Below are 19,540 nucleotides of genomic sequence, written 5' to 3' on the forward strand. Positions count from 1 at the left end.
AAAGATTTCTGCTTGGAATTGTAGAAAAGTGTTCAGAACAATAAACATGGCAGAAGGAGATGATTTCAGCTTCCAAACGGGGAAAATAAAAACTTTTACAGTTCTGGACTATGTTTTATTTGGATTCACGTTGTTGGTTTCGGCAGTCATAGGGATTTTCTATGCAATCAAAGATAGAAACAAAAACAACACGAAAGATTTTCTTCTAGCCGGGGGCAACATGAACCCTATCCCCGTGTCACTCTCTTTATTGGCCAGCTTTATGTCAGCCATTACGATATTGGGCACTCCGGCCGAAATGTATAACTACACCTTTGTTTACTGGTGGATCGGCGTGGGATACATTTTTGTCATTGCTGGTGCAGCCCATATTTTCATTCCAGTCTTCTACAGACTTCGAGTTACCAGTGTATATGAGGTGGGTCTCTCTCTCTCTCTCTCTCTCTCTCTCTCTCGGTTTGACAATCTGTTCATCAACCAATCAATCAAACTGACAACCAAACAAATAATAGTTGAATCAATCTACGTCTCTACGTTATGCTAAACGTACATTTGACTAAATTAGATCGTTCCGTTTATACTCATTTTTATTTGAACTTCTCCATTCAAATTAGAAATAGCACTTTTTCGAGGAATTTCTCTCATATTTCTTCATCGCATGCTTGATTGTTTTATTCTTTTTTAAAATCTATTTCTTTGCAACTAGCATTGAACCAAAACAAAACCACTACTAAATATTCATTTATTTTAGAGAAACCTTTGCCCTCTTAGACATACGTCACTAATTGCTCGATATTGAGCTAATAATTAAACATATGGAAAAAAAAGTTTTTTTGCGGTTTCATCCCCAAAATAACTTTAAAATTAAAATTTGTATGCATATAATACAAGCAATATACGTTCATATACAACACTGGCTATTGGCGTGAATAGATTACATGGTTTGCGAGTTTATAGCCATAACTTGATGGCTAGGACAATATCATTTGACCCTAATGACCTGATTCGCAATTGATAACAAATGAGTCACAGTGAAGTGCACGGCCTATGCTGGTACGGTCCTTTAATAGACTAGACTGGAGTTGACCGGTATATACTAGATTAGATTCTGACTTAGTGTTGTATAATCCACATGTAGATCAAGGATTTGGCTATTAGTATACCGACAAATGCAGACCATAACTTGCAGGCACATCATGTTATTGTTTGTATTAACGGCACTTGTAACAACACATCATTAGTTATATCATCCAGAGAAAATGGCAGGTAAGCCTCACAAATGCTACTCTGGGCGTGTATCGAACCCGCGACCCATTTTATTACGAATCCCGATCTCTACCAACTGAGTTTCAGCGGTTCCGTAAAATATAGTACCTCGTGGTGGCGTCATATGTAAAAGACTGACTAATGATAGAAATTTCACACGAAATACGTTTCCGTTAACTTTGAAAGAAAACTCACGTCTTGTGTAATTATAACAGGAACACTTTTTTTTGAGTAATACTCAAAATATCTGAAATATCCAGATAAAACTTCAAAAGGAATAATAACTGCTATTGCTTCGTGCTAGGCTAGATGATCCTTTAAATTTTCTTTGTATTTCATAATCAGTTATCGAAATTTGTCAGTATGAAACAAAATGTATATCTCTGCAATGGCTAGATAACCCCTGGAACTATTTTATGACCAATTTTAAGGAAATATATTTGCTCTTTGATGTATCTACCTGCAGTACATAACACACACACATGTGTACATTTTTGAGTCCCAGAAAGGTGCTTATTCACAATAATTCTGTACTTGCATCAGCTGAAACTCAAAAAATGTCATCTACTAAACGTATATTGGCTTGTTTTGTATACACGTAATAGCTTGATATACGATTAATGGCATGTTTGTATACGATTAATGGCTTCTTTGTGTACGATTAAGGGTTAGTTTCGGTGCGATTAATGGCTTGTTTCAGTACGATTAATGGCTTCTTTGTATACGATTAAGGGTTTGTTTCAGTACTATTAATGGCATGTTTGTATACGATTAATGGCTTCTTTGTATACGATTAAGGGTTTGTTTCAGTACGAATAATGGCTTGTTTCAGTACGATTAATGGCTTCTTTGTATACGATTAAGGGTTTGTTTCAGTACGATTAAGGGTTTGTTTCAGTACGATTAATGGCTTCTTTGTATACGATTAAGGGTTTGTTTCAGTACGATTAATGGCTTGTTTCTGTACGATTAATGGCTTGTTTCTATACGACAACTATTGTCAACATACCTCGTAAACTCTATTAAAACGATACAGGCTTAAACACGAATCACTCGATTGAACATAACGCTAAATTTGGTTAACTAGCGAGTTCATCACTCACCACACTCGTGACTATGTTTCTATAGCATTACAGAAATCATGTATGGATGTTAATTGTAAAACAAAATTAGTGACTTTCTAATTTCGGTGAAGCGTTTGATACGAAATTAGCCTGAATGCTTCTGAAGACCACTAAATTCACTTTAACTTTGCTACAGTTTGAATTCAGACTGAATTCGATTCAACCATCATGCTACACTCATTCCAAAAATATTTAAACAAAATACAGTATTTCAAGTATTATACGTGTGTGTGTGTGATTTGGATTTTAACCTAGCTTTAAAAACAATTCAGTTATACCGCCACGATGTCTGCATTGTATAGTGACGTCTAGCACTGGGGCATCATGCTGCAGTCATGTAGCATCTTGTCACTCCCAGTCACTTTATCCTGACACCAATCCTAGTAGACCAGTCCTAACACTAACTTCATAATTTTGAGCGCCCAGCCAGGCAACTGCTAGTACCATTTTTTTATGTCTTAGGTATGACTAGGCCGGGGTTCGAAACCGCAACCTCCTGTATCCGAGGCGGACGCTTTAACCATTTAAGCCACTGGAGCGGTCTCAGAAGTAATTTAAAAAATGCAAAGAAATTACCGACCTAAGTTATTCAATTTTCAGAAGTTTTTCTCTTTCCTATAATGTTACTGCTTAGTCGTCTTCAGTGTCGAAATGGCAGAATGGGAAAAGAATCGTGCAAACGACGTTTCCTGCCTTCATTATACATACTAACAAGGAAATCTATATTTCTGAGTAAATGCATGGAAATTTTCGCTCGTGTAGTGTTAACATTTCAGATTGTCACTCCTAACTTCACGACTCGTGACAATATGAAATTTTGTCATTATACTCGTGAAATGAGTCTTATTTCTACTCAAAACATAGCTGTCCTCTATATCTCTGAGTAGTTGAATATTGAGGTTAGCAGCAGGGAAGTTCTACAGACCAGACCCCCAGACCAAAATAAAGCTTTCTACGCAAACTTTCTCCGTAGAAGCCTCAGATTTCAAAAATAAGCCTTCCTGCGAGAATTAATTTGCGTAAATTCGTTCCCGATTGCAATTTTTGTGTGCAAAAATCATTGATTTTGGACAGCAATTTTAGGGGGGGGGTAGGAGAAATTTATTCCATCGATAAAGTTTGCAAAGTTTGGCTGCTGATCCTAATTTTACCTCGCATTAAAACAATATAGTTGAAAATAATATGAGTCGGAAAGCTAGTAGAGTTGGAGAGCCTCATTCTGCCAGATTAGCGCGAGAAGAATTAGCGGCAGTAAAGAAGCTTATCCCGGCAAAACAATTATTTAAGAAAAAAGTTCGTGATTACGAAGATTCTCAATATGGAATTACTGAGATATCGTCAAAGTTGTTGAGTCCAGTCACTGGAGCAATCGAGCAAGTCGCATACGGCGATAAAAAGGAAGATAAGGAACTTAGGAAGCGCGGTCTTATTCCTATGACGAGAGATATCGAGCAACACACTCGATTATTGCCGGTGCGAATAGTACAAACACAAACACGAGCACGAGCACAAGCACAAGCACAAGCACAAGCACGAGCACAAGCACAAGCACTAGCACAAGCACAAGCACAACAAGAACAAGCACAAGCACAAGCACGAGCACAACAAGAACAAGAACAAGCGCAAGAAGAAGAACAAGCTCAAGAGGAAGAAGAAGAAGAAAGGAAGGAGGGTGTTAAAAAAAAAGAACCTCGAGATATAATAATAGAAAAATTTACCAAGAGTGGTTGGGAAACAATGGAAAAACAATTTGAGGTATTTGGAGATGATATTAGATTATTTGCTATTTTTGCTGAAGATTCCTTTGACAATAGAAAGGCGTTTTTAACTGAAGACGGATTTAAAAAAATTAAATCGCGGGATGTTTGGTATAATAATTTATTTCGAGTTAGATTTAATTTATCTGAGGTGAGAAAAACCAGTGCCCTGTATAGTACATTTCTGGATATCGCAGATGCAAGGAAGGAGGAAAAAAAAACTTCGGATAAATCACAAGAAATAACTCAACAAGAGAAAGAAACTGCGAAGTCCGACTATGAAAATTTTCATAAAGCTATCGGAAATGTTTTTACCCGTGATGCGTATGAACAAATCGCAAGGGGGGAAAATTTAGTAGATATTGCCGCGGATTATGATGATAGGGATAAATATTTTAACCCCGATGTTCGTGGAAAACCTCTTGAAAAAAGCAAATATATCGACTGGATATATTTTGCTAGTAAAAAACCACCTTACAAACGTGATGACGAATATTTTAAATTTATGGAAAAAGTAAAACAAAAAGAAAAAGAAAAGGAAGATAAGGACGTGTTATCGGAGTGGTTTAGCGAACCATCAAAACCAAAACCAAAGACAGGAAGCGGATATACTGTTTGCCCTGACAGTGTTGTCAACGATGTATCTCGCCTCGAGATATTAATCGGAGGAAAACGAGCTGGAAATAACTCTCGCGAAGTAATCAACGAAGCCTCGGATATTTGTCAGCGATTATTCCGCGGTGGTGTCATCGACTCTTACATTTACAAGGAACTTATCGATGAGCTCATCGATTAAAACAACACAATTGAAATAACATGATTGTTCACAAGCATCAACGCAGACCCAGACAGGTCCGCGTAGTAAACTCTCGATTGCCTGTATACAGATATATCCACGGCAACGGACTCGGCGATATTGTTGGAAGTCTCGTTACGCGAGTAATACCTAAAATCGGACCCATGATTAAACAGATTGGTTTAAAAGCAATAGGAAAGATCGGCGAGACTGCTGTCGTTTCTGGTATCAAAAAAATAGCCAGCAAAGGCTACGATTTTGTCAGAGAAAAAATATCAAATTTAATACGTAAAAGAGAACCAGTCAAATTGCCTATCACCAGCGAAATGCCACCCGAAATCAGCAAAGTCATAAACGACGCAGCAAATAAAAAAATAAACGACCTAGCGCAGGAAGTTGCTGACACAAACCTCGCACAGGAAGTTGCAAAGCAAATTACTAACACAAATCTTGCAAAGAAAATTACTAGGACAAATCTAGCAAATGAAATTGCTAAAACAAATCTAGCAAATGAAATTGCAAATACAAGCTTCGTTTCAGGCAGCGGTCTTCGTTTTAGATGATATTCTTAATAATAAATGTTCGCACAAGTGTCAAATGAAGTGTTTGACATGGACGAGCCTGTAGGTAGGGATACATCCGTGCGGGATTTCCAGTATTTCTCGTACGATGCAGTTGACCCAAATACAAATAATCGCTTGGAAATTCAAGTCCACGATACAACAAGATATTTTCTCCCATCTGAGGCATATATCGAGGTTGTTGGGAGTATTATTAAAAACGATAATACCAACTTTGGCGATAATTTTAAAGTAGGATTCGTTAACAACGGCATTATGGCTTTATTCAAGAGTGCCACTTACATGATCGATGGAAGAGAAATCGAATCAATCACGGACAACGTTGATTTAGCAACGACGATAATAGGCCTAGCGAGATACTCGGATGATTTTACCAGGTCAGCTGGCCCTAGCATGATGTTCGCCAAGGATAATTCTGATCTCGCTGATCATGTCCAGTATACCATCAGACAACCGAAAAAAAATACTAACGCCGCCGAAAATGCTGACGTCGAAAGCATGATAATTAATACCAATGACAATTACAATCTTGGATTTGCCACGCGAAGAGCTATGTTAAAGGGAAATGAACGAAGATTTTCCTGTGCAATTCCGCTATCTCACATTTTTGGATTTTGCAGGCATTTCAGAAAAGTTATCTACGGGGCAAAACACACGATAACTTTCGTTCGAGACGCTGCTGGCAGTGACAAAGCCATCTGGCGAGAAGCAGGTGATGCAGGTAAGGTAATCCTAAACAAATTTACCTTGTGGATGCCAGCGATAGTTCCATCGATGCTCGAGGAAGAAAAATTATTATCATTCATGAATCAAGGCGGAAAATCCGTCATGTCCTGGTTGACAACGATGACCGACTCCTGCGATGTTAATATCAACGGAATATTTACCTGGCGAATTGCGTCACAACAAGGTGTTTCGGCACCTAGACACATCTTTGTTGCTCTTCAAGCCGCAAACAGATACGATCAACTTCACAGTCATATGATATTCGACAAATTTGCAGCAACAAATGTTTCACTGAGAATAAACGGCCAGCAAGAGCCATCCGAGGAAATAGCCATCGATTTTGAAAATTTTTCGACGGCCCGCGCATATCATCGATTACTAAGTTTCATGGGCCGCGATCAAAATATCGATACCGGATTGCAAATATCACAGTTGGATTTTAATACTCGCTATCCTATCTATTACTTTTCCTTGGAGCATCTTGATTTGGTAAAACAATCCGTTGTCGATATTCATTTCAAAGCCAGAATTAACACAGCCGGAGCAGCAAGAGCCATCGCGGTTATTCTCAGCGATAGAACAATGATCTTGGAAGGCATTAGCGGCAGAATGCGAGTCATCGATGCTCCTGTCGAGAATATGTGATAAATTCCAAATTTAGACTAAGCGATTATTAATATGCCATACGAACACGTCAGCGTAACTCTGACCCCGGGTCAGATAAAAAAAACTCCAAACAGCAACAGCAAGGCGAAGCGGTTTGAATTTAACCCTGAAAAACGATCAGATTCACGGTGGGCCTAATAAACTATCGCTAACAAGAAGTTAACGTGAACGATTTACCAGAGCCAAATCAGCGAATTCCGGTGTTCATGTGAATCTCTCAATAGGCGCAATCAGAGATATGGTCAAAATAGGCGGAATTCTCCCCTTTCTTCCCTTACTAGCTCCATTACTAACAGGCGCAGCATCGGCCTTGGGTGGATTTGGGGTTAAAAAAATATTAGAAAAAGTTACGGGAAGTGGCTACCGTAAAAAAAAGGGAGGATTATTTCCCGCCTTCTCTCCCCTAATCGCGAAAATGTTGCAAAAACAACAAAAAGGATCAGGCCTTTATCTAAGACACCCCCCATACGGATCCGGCCTAAGATTAGCACGGCCTATTCAAATTTAGATCTAATCAACGAAGCAAAGAAAAAAAAAAAAAATTTTTCAGAGGCGTATTTATGCGAGATCAACTACCAAACAAACCAAACCCTACCGAGACGGGAATAATAAATCTCGATAAAAATACCGGCCCTGGAACACACTGGGTTGCCTACGCAATTAATCCTCGCGAAGTTATTTACTTTGACTCTTATGGATTAGCACCGCCAAATGAATTTATCAGCTATGTGTCAAAACTAAATCTTCCGATTTGGTATTCGACTCTTCCAACACAAACATTAGCGGATCCACCAATATGCGGTCCGGAGTCAATTAATGTTCTTGACGCAATTTCAAAATCATCCGGTCCGTATCACAAAATTGTATTTGAATACGCTGTAGATAAATATCATGGTTGATATTTACGGTAGATTTATCTACAGGAAGGAAAAAACAGAAGTGACTGACGTCGATCTATCAAAGTTCGCAACCAAGAGCGATATTAACAATCTTCTATCGCTGTCAGAGGTGGACCCTGGCGAAGTTGCTGTTTTTCAAAATACCGAAGGAAGATTACAAACCAGCAATGTCAAAATAACTGATATAATCAAGCGAGACGAATACCGCGATCATATTAGTCAATTTACTCGTCAATCGGAGATGGTATTAAAATCTATTGCTGATATCGCCGATATTATAGCGAAGTTACCCCTGAAGGCCAATATCGCGGATGTGGAAAAATCTGACAAAGAGTTATCAGCAACGTTGCTTCTGAAGGCTGATAAAGCATTACACGACGATCTTCAGGACAGAGTGACAAAAAGATTTACCAAGCTAACTAACGATCTTAAAAAACTAGACGATACATCAAAAAATCTCAGTAAAAAACTCGACGAGGATATAAAAAAATTCATCGAAACCTCCTCAACTACACACAGCGATCTTACCGAGAAAACAAAGAAAATAAACGAAGATATCGCCCAAATCAACAGAGAGATTGAATCGGCACGTGCATTAATATTTCAAAAAACCGATAGAACATCACATAACGATCTCAGCGAGAAAGTAAAATCCATCAACGAGGAAATTACCAAAATAAATACCGCGATGGGTCAGAAAATCGATAGAACATCACATAACGATCTTACCGAGAAAACAAGAAAAATAAACGAAGATATCACCCAAATCAACAAAGATATTGAATCGGCACGCGCATTAATATTTCAAAAAGCCGATAGAACATCACATAATGATCTTACCGAGAAAACAAAGAAAATAAACGAAGATATCGCCCAAATCAACAAAGATATTGAATCGGCACGTGCACTAATATTTCAAAAAGCCGATAGAACATCACACAGCGATCTCATCGAGAGAGTAAAATCCATTAACGAGGAAATTACCAAAATAAATATCTCGTCAGGTCAGAGAGCAACAATCGACGATATCAACAAGGAAATTAATAAACTCAACGATCTTGTTGTTCCCGAATTTACCAAGGGGTTTAACGCGATACGTGAATTGACAGATGAGAAAACAAGAAAAATCGACGAGGATATTACTAAAATTAACGATGAAATTAACGCGGTACGTGAATTAGCGCGTCAAAAGGTTGATACATCAGTGTACGACGGAGAAATTCAAAATATCAACACGAAACTTCTTGACGCAACTACAAAAATTGACGATATTAACACAAAAATATCACCGTTGGATATTCCTGCGTTGACACATATTTCGATACCAGATCAGGTGGCAACAGAGGGTTACCCCTGCCTTGTGACATTTGTTATTAGAACTTCATATCGCATTTGGACACCCGAGAATAATTCTTTTAGATTTAAAGCGCCAATTCAGGGTGTATATCGAGTTTATGTTGTATCCAAGATAAAATTCAATGTAAATTCGACTTATGAAATTAATGAAATTTCCCCGGGATATTTCATTATTTCGTTAGTTGAAGGTAACATCGCAAATTTCACAATAGAACCACAAGACAGAACCACCATGGGACCAGAGTATTATTTTGTAATTTACGAATATTTAGTTTTTCGATCTACACCATTTACAATTGCTGAGGAGAAAGAGAGTCCCGAGCCGGTTGCAGCTGCCGAGATAGAGAATCCCCAATCAATTGGCTAGATAAATAACTAATAAATGACCGCATCTGACTACCGTTATAATCAGGCGCGATCATGGCAGGATTCACTAAAAAAACTACTAGACGAATATCAAACAAAAATAAAAAAATACCAGCGTAGATTAGTTATCATTGACGTCGCCGTGTACGCAGTATCCGCGGTAGTCGCTGGCGCTGGAATAATTTTATCCGCGGTAACAACAATCGCGCCGATCGTAGCAACGATAATAATCTCGTCAACAACGACAATCGCAGGTGTTCTCAATATCGTAGCGAAAAAGATATCCTCGTGCACGAGTGAGAAATTATCGTTGTACAAAAACAAACTAACCAAGATCAACGACGCGTATTCGAAATTATCATCGCTGCTTTCGGAGAGTCTCAACGACGGCGTTATCTCCGATCTAGAATTTTCGGCAATGATCGGTATTTACTCGGAGATTGAACAAATGAATATTAATAATGTCCGAACTAGCCCAGATCGTGACAAACACGACACCGCCGACAACAATGTTAATATCGTTAAGCTCACCTAAGCCAGAATTTAGCATCAATTTTCCAACACCAATCAGCGTCAAAGAAATTGCGTTAACACAATTGCGTGTCTACAATAGCTGGCCCAATGTTAGATCGAAATCATTTGGCAGATTATTATCAAACAATTCACTTGTTTTTGCCAACAAAAACAAACCCGATGGAACACCTGATTGGATCGTCGTTGGCATACCAACAGGCAGTTACGAAATTGATCAGCTGGATAAGGAATTTACCACCAGAATATCAAATATAACCGGCGATGCTACTCCGGGAATAAAGATATCTGCGCACGATCCCACGCTGTCATCGATGATAGAGGTGAAATCACCATACATGGTAGATATTTACCAATCATCGATTAGGACCATATTAGGTTGGCCTGAAATCGCACCTCTAGCAAAACCAGAAAAACCAGATGTTTTTATTCCAGGTTGGCACGAGGAAGCTCCTCCAGAACTACCGGAGCCAAAAAAGGAAGATTTTACCACCGACGGAATATTGAGGGAAGATAACAAACACAAACCTCTGATCAATAGCGCCATCAACCTCATAAACAACCACAAATTTAACTGGGTAATGTTCGCTTTTACTTTTAGGAACGAAAGAATTCTCTCGTGGTTGGTTCTTCCCAAAATCCCCCCCGGCGTGGAAATCTTCGACGCTACCAACATTAACATGATAATAGCCCCCATAGACGGTATCTTGGTAAGAAGAACCCTCGACGAATTTAATCAAGAACATAAATTACAATTAAATTTATTGCGGGAATCCTTTCATGAATGCATTTTAAATAAATCAGGCTCATGTAGCGAAATTATCAAACGCGTGAAAATTTTAAATCAACTCGCGAATGATGTTGAATATTATCATGGAATGTTTATTCGGGCGATAGTCGACGATATATCAATTGCCGATTATGTTCTTCCTATTAGCAAATACGAGTTGATCAGAAATTCAGGAGAAAAACAAAAATTCATGAGAGTATTTAGTTTAACCGAGGAAACGCTACCAAATTTCAAATTTCCCGATTATGATGTTGATAAAATGAGAAAATCTGTTACTGATACCATCGATGATTTATTTCCGAAGTTACATGCCGCGTGGACTAAAAAAATACAATCGGAATTAATTCTCAGGCATAATAATGATCCCGCCGGGCAAGGGCGACATATCTCGCCAGGTATCGTCAATATAACAGAAGTTATCGCGATTTATCTTCACGCGGATGTTGTCGAGGGGAGTTACAATGTTGATTCGTCAGAGTCAAATCAAGCACAGCAGGGATTTATCTTGTATTCGTTTTCACCTAGCGCATCTCCGGGTTTTTTGATAATAAAGGAGCCAGTGAATCCGTTTTACCTAAGATGTCATAATCGATTGTTGTCAAGGATAAATTTCAAACTAACGGATCAGAAAGGAAATTTGCTTGATATCCGCGGAGAAACGCTGAGTATCAATCTCCTGGTAAAATCGTGAGAATCTTCGAATCTGTCCACGGGGAAAAACAGGCCAAAAAAATAAATAAAAACCCGGGAAATTTTCAAAATTGGAAGATTTTTTTTAATTTTTGTTTTTTTTTTGTTTGCGGAAATCTTCAGGAAAATTCAAGGATCAGAAATTTCCTTGGCCTTGCTCTCATCGACAAGTTTTTTCAGTTGTCTGACGCGCGAGCTTGTAATTTTTTTCGTTTCATATGCTTCTGATAAAATCAATCTAGCTTTTTCTACCAGCGTAGATAATTTAACAAAATCCTCGACGTGATCATCGCTGAATGTAGCTAGTGATTGATACATCGCAATCTGGATCTTTTTTATTAATTTATATTCGGATGGCAGCGTGTATTTATATTCGAGTTTTCCTTGAACAATCGTCTCGAATTCGGATCGGATTTTATTCGCGTCCAACTCCGAGGGAAGATTTATTTTTTTCTTTCTCAGGTCATCGATGGCTTCGATAATATTGCTTATGGTTTGTTCATTCATGTTATATTAATTTTGTAATATTCAATTATTCTTCGTCGCTTTCTGAGTCTGATATTATCGGAATATAAGAAAATTCGATCCATTCGCCGAGATTGTAGGAGAACGTCGCATGTTGAATTCCCTCTGCCGCTCGCCGCACCGATGCTGGATTAATATCATAATATTTTGCAGCGGCGCTCATCGACGTGAATATAATTTCTTCATTTGTTTCTTGATTTATCGATTTGACGGCCTTGGCATACTTCGGATATTTACCGGTATTGCCGGATATGCAATTTTCACTCGGAGTTACCGCGCGAAGATTGGTTATCTTGTTGTTGAGTTTGTTTCCGTCGATGTGATCGATAACACTGGACAACAAATTTTTACAAAAGTCATGTTACTGAAATAAAATTAGTCAATTCTTATCAATTTTTTATGTGCTGAACACGAATATGACAGTCAAATTGCAAAATTGGCTCTAGTTTTTTTGTAATCTGCAAGAAATTAATGTTTACATAACGAAATGCATTCCAATAGTAAAAGGTCAACTGTAATAGCCTACCTATAAAAAATCAAGTCATTGACTACATCTTAGATTTCTTCGCCTGTCTCTTGTACAGCTGTTCGGGAGCATCTCTGAGGAGTGTCCAGCAGTAGTCAGCCAGCATTGTAGTGGACCATTTTCCCTGGTATCTTTGTTCCATTGTTGCGATATCTTGATGAAAACGTTCGCCGTGTTCATCACTAACAATACCACAGTTGCTAGGAAAGAAATCCAAATGGGAATGAAGGAAGTGAATCTTTAGAGACATATTGCAGCCAAGTTTCTTATACTTCATCAACATGTCTTCTACTAGTTCCTTATAGTTTTCTGCCCTAACATTTCCGAGGAAGTTTGTAGAAACTAGGCGAAAAGCATTCCATGCTTGTTTCGCGTCACCTTCCAGCAAGTTGTTGAACCGGTCATCTTTGAAAAGCTCTCGAATCTGAGGACCCACAAAAACTCCCTCTTTAATCTTTGCTTCGCTGAGTCGAGGGAATTTTTCATGCAGGTATCGGAATGCTGGCAAAGTCCGGTCAATGGCTTTCACGAAGTTCTTCATCAAACCTAGTTTGATGTGAAGGGGTGGTAGCAAGATTTTCTGAGCCTCAACCAGAGCTGGGTGTTGGATATTCTTCTCTCCAATGGCTACATTCTGCCTGTGAGTCCATTCCTTCCTCATGTAGTGCATTTCCCTTGCTCGGCTATCCCACTCGCATAAGAAACACATGTATTTTGTATATCCTTGCTGCAGTCCCATTAAAAGGGCAACTACTTTCAAATCACCACAGAGGTGCCAGCTGTACTTGTTATACTCAATGGAATTCAGTAGCTGCCTTAAGTTATCGTATGTCTCTTTCATGTGGACAGCATACGCTACTGGAATAGATGGAAGAATGTTTCCATTGTGCAAAAGCACAGCCTTGAGACTCAGTTTCAAAGAGTCCACAAATAGTCTCCATTCTTGTGGGTCATGAGTGATTTTTAAAGCATTCATGAGGCCCTCAATATCGGAACAGAATATCAGATTACTTTCCTTTCTGAAGAAAGGCTCCAATTGCTGGTGGCGCTTTCGATATGCAGTAATTGTGACATCTTCTTCTAGAAGATTCCATTGTTGGAGTCTTGATCCTAGCAATTCTGCCTTGTTCTTTGATAAGTCCAAATCACGAATCAGGTCATTTAGTTCTTCCTGTGTTATTCTGTGTGGGGTTGATGATGCACCACAGTGAAAATCTGGATCACTGCATGCTGATGGACCAGGAGAAGAACAGGTCGACTCACCTTTGTCTTCGTCAGATGAATCAAGAGAATATTCTGCTGGAGGTTCTGGAATAGGAAGTCCCTCACCATGTGGAACTGGTCTCAATGCAGACGGAATGTTTGGGTAGACTATTCTCGACTTCTTTCGCTTCGTTATTCCGCCGGAAAGAGGAGGAACCAAGCAGAAGTAACAGTCATTTAGGTGGTTGCTTGGCTCTCTCCACACCATTGGGACTGCAAACGGCATTGATGACCTTTTGCAATTCAACCACTGTGAAAGCTGTGTTGTACATGTAGCACAGCATATATGCGGAGCCCAAGGCTTGTCTTGGTCACCAACCGTGCATCCGAAGTAAAGATGATATGCCTTCTTCACTTGAGAATTGATACTTTTCTTCTGGTTGGCAAATGTCACTTCCCCACAAATATAGCAAAAATTGTCCGCGGTATTAACACACTTTCGAGGCATTACTGTTCTTTATTGTACGTAAATGGATAAAATAATAAGTTTTATGTAACAGTAGCTTGAACTGTCTCGCACAACGTCTAAAATATTTTAATTCTGAACCTATCTGATTGGGCTTTATATAGTACACTGCTTACGTCAGCTTCAGCAGCCGCCTGGCATTAGTATAATAGGCCTACACATGTCTAGTACACTGCTGACGTCAACTTACTTCAGCAGCCGCATGGCATTAGTATTGCATTGCATCAGAAAATGATGCAATCAACTGTGGATGATGTGAGCATGATGGTATTATGCAATGTTACATCATTATTCCGGATGTTGCTGCAGACCTACTGGAGAAATTTACACAGTGAAACATAGAAAATGAGGTATATGAATATCTTCAAAACGAGAGCCAATACAAATTTTTCACGGTTATATTCGTGTTCGGCACACCAAAATACTACAGATTAGGGCCTTTTCAAGTCAGTAATGATTTCACTGTTGACCAGTGTAACAAGTCCAATCTCTATTGGTCCGTGATAGCACTCATATACGAACCGATGGTTAAAATAATTCGTTTTTTTTCTTTTTTTATTCTCACCGACAGTAAATTTGAGATATCCAAATTTATTAACCCTACCAACATTTTTCCTCGTTCTGATATGTCTGACGGTACCATCCGATGATGCTTCGTACCCCTCAATGATTGGATGAGATTTATACTCGTGCGTGATTTTCATTGCAGGAATCGTCGATTTCATTTCCATTATATAATATTTATCTGTCTAAATCATAATTTGCCTTGAATCGATTAATGTAATCCTCTTCGCATGTTATCACCGAGGAAGATTTCTTTTTGTAATATCTGAGCAATTCCCGATAATTTTTCCCTCCACAGGATAAACACAATCGAGTCTTTCCTCGCGTGCCAACTTGGCAAACTAAACACCGTTGTGGTCCTTTACTGCCTCGTCGAATCGCATATATGTGAGCGCCACAATAATCGCCTCTGCAGGATTTGTCGCATGATTTTGTTGATCCGATTGGTATCCATTTGCACTGCATATTATAATTTAAATATTTGTCTAAAATATAATAATGGATACATTTGATCTTGATGAGGCAGAATATATCATTCCTGAGGTTGATCGTGCCAAAAAAGAATTTTTCGATGATGGGGGGATTCATGTTTGGTCGACATGGAAAACTAACGCTATTGATGCTACGATGAATCTGGAACGGGCCAAAAAGATAATCGAACACATAAAATTCGAACACAAGGAAGAGCGATTTATCTTTGGGATAAAATTTATTGCACAAATGCCTGACGACACTTGGATTATTCGCGATAAACGAGATCCCGTGCGTGGCGGTAAGAAAAACGTTGTTCTTGATAAAAATTCGAAGCCAGGATTATTATTGGGAATCGATGGTCCTTATTATGCCAGGGCGTATCCTTCTAGCGCTGTTGTTTATGGAATTTATCGGCTAAATAACAACCCGGATGTGAAAAATCTACCTGCGATGAAAGAATCACCGATGATAAATTGCGTTGCCGAGCGCGTTATCGAGCATATGACAAACGCTCGTCGTGGATCTGGTCTGACTCAGTTGAGGTTGGATAAAATTAACGCGTGGGCGAAGACAGTTGTTGATGGCGCATCGATTGACGATGTTGCTGTGTTGAGCAAGAAACTTAAATTTCCTATCACGGTGAAAACGCTATCGGGAGAAATATTATATTCGTCGCCGTATAGATCACGAGGAGTACCAATCGAGATTGTTGATCATAATTCACATGCGTGGTCGCAGTCGGTAATGATATTCCCGCGAGATCGGGTTGTTAAATTTTATCCCGTGGAAGGCGCAAAAGACAATTCCGATGCCATGTTCCGATATATCAAAATATTAGCCGCATCTGATCCGATATCAGTTTGGTTATTTTCGAGCGAAGAAAAATATGATCAGTTTATATTGCCGCGAGGAGATATTTACCGTGATGAAAAATTGCATGAATCGATGAGAAATATCGCGGTGAAATATTCGTCAAATCCTGATCAGTTACTGACAAATTGTTTTACGGTTCCGTCTGTTGCTGCTCACGCTGCCAGAGAAAGAAATTCGTGGAAACCTACAAGAAACGAATTTCTCACTGATATTCAACTTAGTTGTATCGAATACGGCCATGGCGGATTGTGGAATACCAAATATTATTTCGAAGATATGATCTCCGTTGATATGAGCGCGTGTTATCCTGGAAGTTTCCTCGGATACGGCGATTGTGCGGATTATTTTGCTAAATTTGGCCATCCCACCAGCGAGATGACAAGAGTGGCAATTAACGGACCGTTGCCTGATTTTGTCATGACCGGATTCGCTTATGTAACTTCATTCGAGTTTGCTGAAAATTTACATAAAATTTGTTATATTTGGTTTGGTCGGCATTTATCGCAGCGTCGTTGGGTCCCTATAGTGTTGTTGAGGTATATGCTGGATTCATCAATGTTAATATCGTTGACGGTTAGCGAGGCGATTATATCATACAGGAAACAAACTGAAGTGTGGCTACCGACGGATTGTGAAAACGCGAAAGATATCGGAAGAAAAATAATTGGCAAATTTACTCAAGGAGGATCCGTTGATCATAAACACCGACACGCTAGGTTGTTTATCAACGATGCCGAAATGGACTTTATTATTGCCGATACAGTGTCGCGAGGGATATTTTGCAACAGAGAAAATATTATCATTGACGGAGAAAAATTGGGTACCGTAATCACTTATCTCGACGGAGAATCAGCGCAGTATACGCATTTGAGATCATCGATGCTCGCTTATGTGAGTATAAATTTACTGTCGATGATAAACAAATTTTCTGATATCGCGGTAAGGGTAGCAACGGATTCGTTTTATATCGATAAGAAATATCAGTATAGGCTAGATAATTTAATCGCCGATGGCTCTTGGGGCACTTGGAGGATAAAAAACGAAGATATCCTAGATTACTGTGAGGACGCCGATGTCGAAGATTGCGATAAATTTCATCGAGATAAATGCGAGGAAATATCGACGGCTGCATCCGCATTTGACCCAATTTCACGTAACAAATTCGTTTACCTAAATGGTCCTGGTGGTAGCGGGAAAACAACGCGAGCGATAAATTTATTTGCGAAATCCGATATGATAGTGTTGACTCCAACTCACAGATTAGCGCGAGAAATAAGGCAGCGCGGCGTTGGTTCTTGCACATATCATAGTTATTTCAAATACAGCGGTGGATTATGGGATTCGGCTCGTATGGGAAATAAATATATCAACAAAATTATAATATTTGATGAAATTTGCACGGTAAATTTAGTTGTATTAAAATCTTTCCTGACCTGGCTGGAGGAGAAAAATACAGCCGTGATAATGTGCGGAGATCATGGCCAGCCTGATCCGATTGATGGTGAATCTCCTCATGAGTGGCTCAGGAACTTTGTTGACTATTATGAGGAAATCGACGCTGATTATAGATCCGATGATATTTTACTGACCGAATTTAAGAAAATAATTCGATTACAACCGAATAAAATTCAATGCGATGTGATGAGAAGAATAATCGACAAGACTCCGATGGATATTTTTCTAAATTTGTGGCGTCCCGATCATTTGATCGTTGCTAGTAGGAAAATTATTCGCGATGTTATTCAGGAAATGTTATTCAAGCTTCATTGTGAGAAATTTCCAACATTGCAGGTGCCGTTGTGTTACAGGCCCGCTGATACCAGGAAACAAAATATTAGTGTTACTTTACCCTGCGGAGAGGAAAAGATCTTGGTACTGAATGATATTATTCTTGTTGATATTAATCTTGTTAATGACGCGATAAACGCAGAAAGATCGCCATGGAAACTAGGATATGCAACAACGATACACTCGTCGCAGGGATTAACCGTGGATGGCCAAGTTTGGATCGTCGATGATAGAATTTCCTGGTCAAATTTAGTGTATTTAGCCGTGTCGAGAGTAAGAAAATTATCTCAGTTAGGTAGAATTCGAGTAAATCACATTAATGACGCTGGCGGTAGTTGAGTATCTTTCGGTATTATTTGTAATTCCTCCTTGGTAAATCCGCGTTGTGGCGCTAGCGAATCTAGGAAATAAATTGCTGGTCTTCCCGATGATCTTGTTACGGCTGATATTTTGTGTGTTGTTACACTCCAATTTGGATCGGTTGCTCTTTTTCTTCCTCCTTCGGCCTCGCCTTCTTTATATAAATACCTGACCGTGACGCTACCTAGCACAGGCGGAATTGTGGAATCTCGCTTTAGTGGTATATTCGATTTTGTAATTGCAATTGCGGGTTTCATTGCTATTGTTCGAGTTACTTCGTTATTTAGCGCGTTAATCACGTGAGGTAATCTTGTTACCCAATCATGAGATCGATTATCTTGAATAAATTCGCGCGCGTACTGATATCCGAATAATCGTTCTGCAAGAGTTTTATTGAATCTCTCAACGATAGCCTGATTGTGATGAACACCTACAATACCGCGACGGATTTTAACATTATTCTTTTTCATCAATGAAGTAACCGCGCCGAGAAATTCTCGACCTGGATCAACCTGGAGAAGCTTCGGCCATGTTAATGGAGATCGTAAATAAATTTCGCTAAACGCCTTAGCGATCTCCGTTGCTGTTTTATTCGATAACGGTTCCGCTTCCTTGTATCTGCTAGCGATATCAACAACCGTCAACACATACTTGTATGTGACTCCGTCGACGGTATCGTAAGGAAGAAACATTAAATCAGCCTGATGGACTTCATTAGGGACGCTGACAGAGAAACTCGCATATGATATTTTCTTAGGCGGAGGAAGATATATTTGCCAGACTGCCTGTTTCGATAACCACGATTCAGCGGTGGATTGTTTTACTTTAGCGGCTTTAGCGAGTTTGGCAATTGCTGATTTTCCTCGCCAGAATCCTCGCGGAGAATAATATATCTGCTCCATTATTATTTACCAGCACCGAATACTAATTTACCTTTCATTGCGCCTTTTATCAACCAAGTTGCCAATTTTTCTTTGAAACTTTTGTTAGGAATCGCGTCTATTGCATGAATTAGCCTAATATCAGCGAGATGTCTTTGTTGTAAATCCCCGCTACGATACGCAAGATCGTGATAGTAACACGCGTTATCGATGGCGTTTACTGGATCTTCGCCGGGATTTGGTTGATTATTATCATTGAGTCTTATATCGAG

At 39.2% G+C, this 19,540-nt stretch overlaps 1 protein-coding gene across 1 annotated transcript in view; it reads left to right on the top strand.

Annotated features, from left to right (window-relative positions):
- Window positions 1-19,540, top strand: part of LOC149806168 (sodium-coupled monocarboxylate transporter 1-like) — a 121,885-nt gene that overhangs the window by 196 nt on the left and 102,149 nt on the right. The window contains exon 1 of the mRNA XM_089951081.1: window positions 1-418. This exon is cut by the window's left edge and continues 196 nt beyond it. Within this exon, the coding sequence (XP_089807207.1) occupies window positions 47-418 (372 nt within the window). The 5' untranslated portion in view covers window positions 1-46. The remainder of the gene's footprint in view (window positions 419-19,540) is intronic.

This window comes from Sinohyriopsis cumingii, chromosome 2, assembly GCF_028554795.1.
Source record: "Sinohyriopsis cumingii isolate HCF-2022 chromosome 2, ASM2855479v2, whole genome shotgun sequence".
In the NCBI taxonomy this organism is placed as follows: domain Eukaryota; kingdom Metazoa; phylum Mollusca; class Bivalvia; order Unionida; family Unionidae; genus Sinohyriopsis; species Sinohyriopsis cumingii.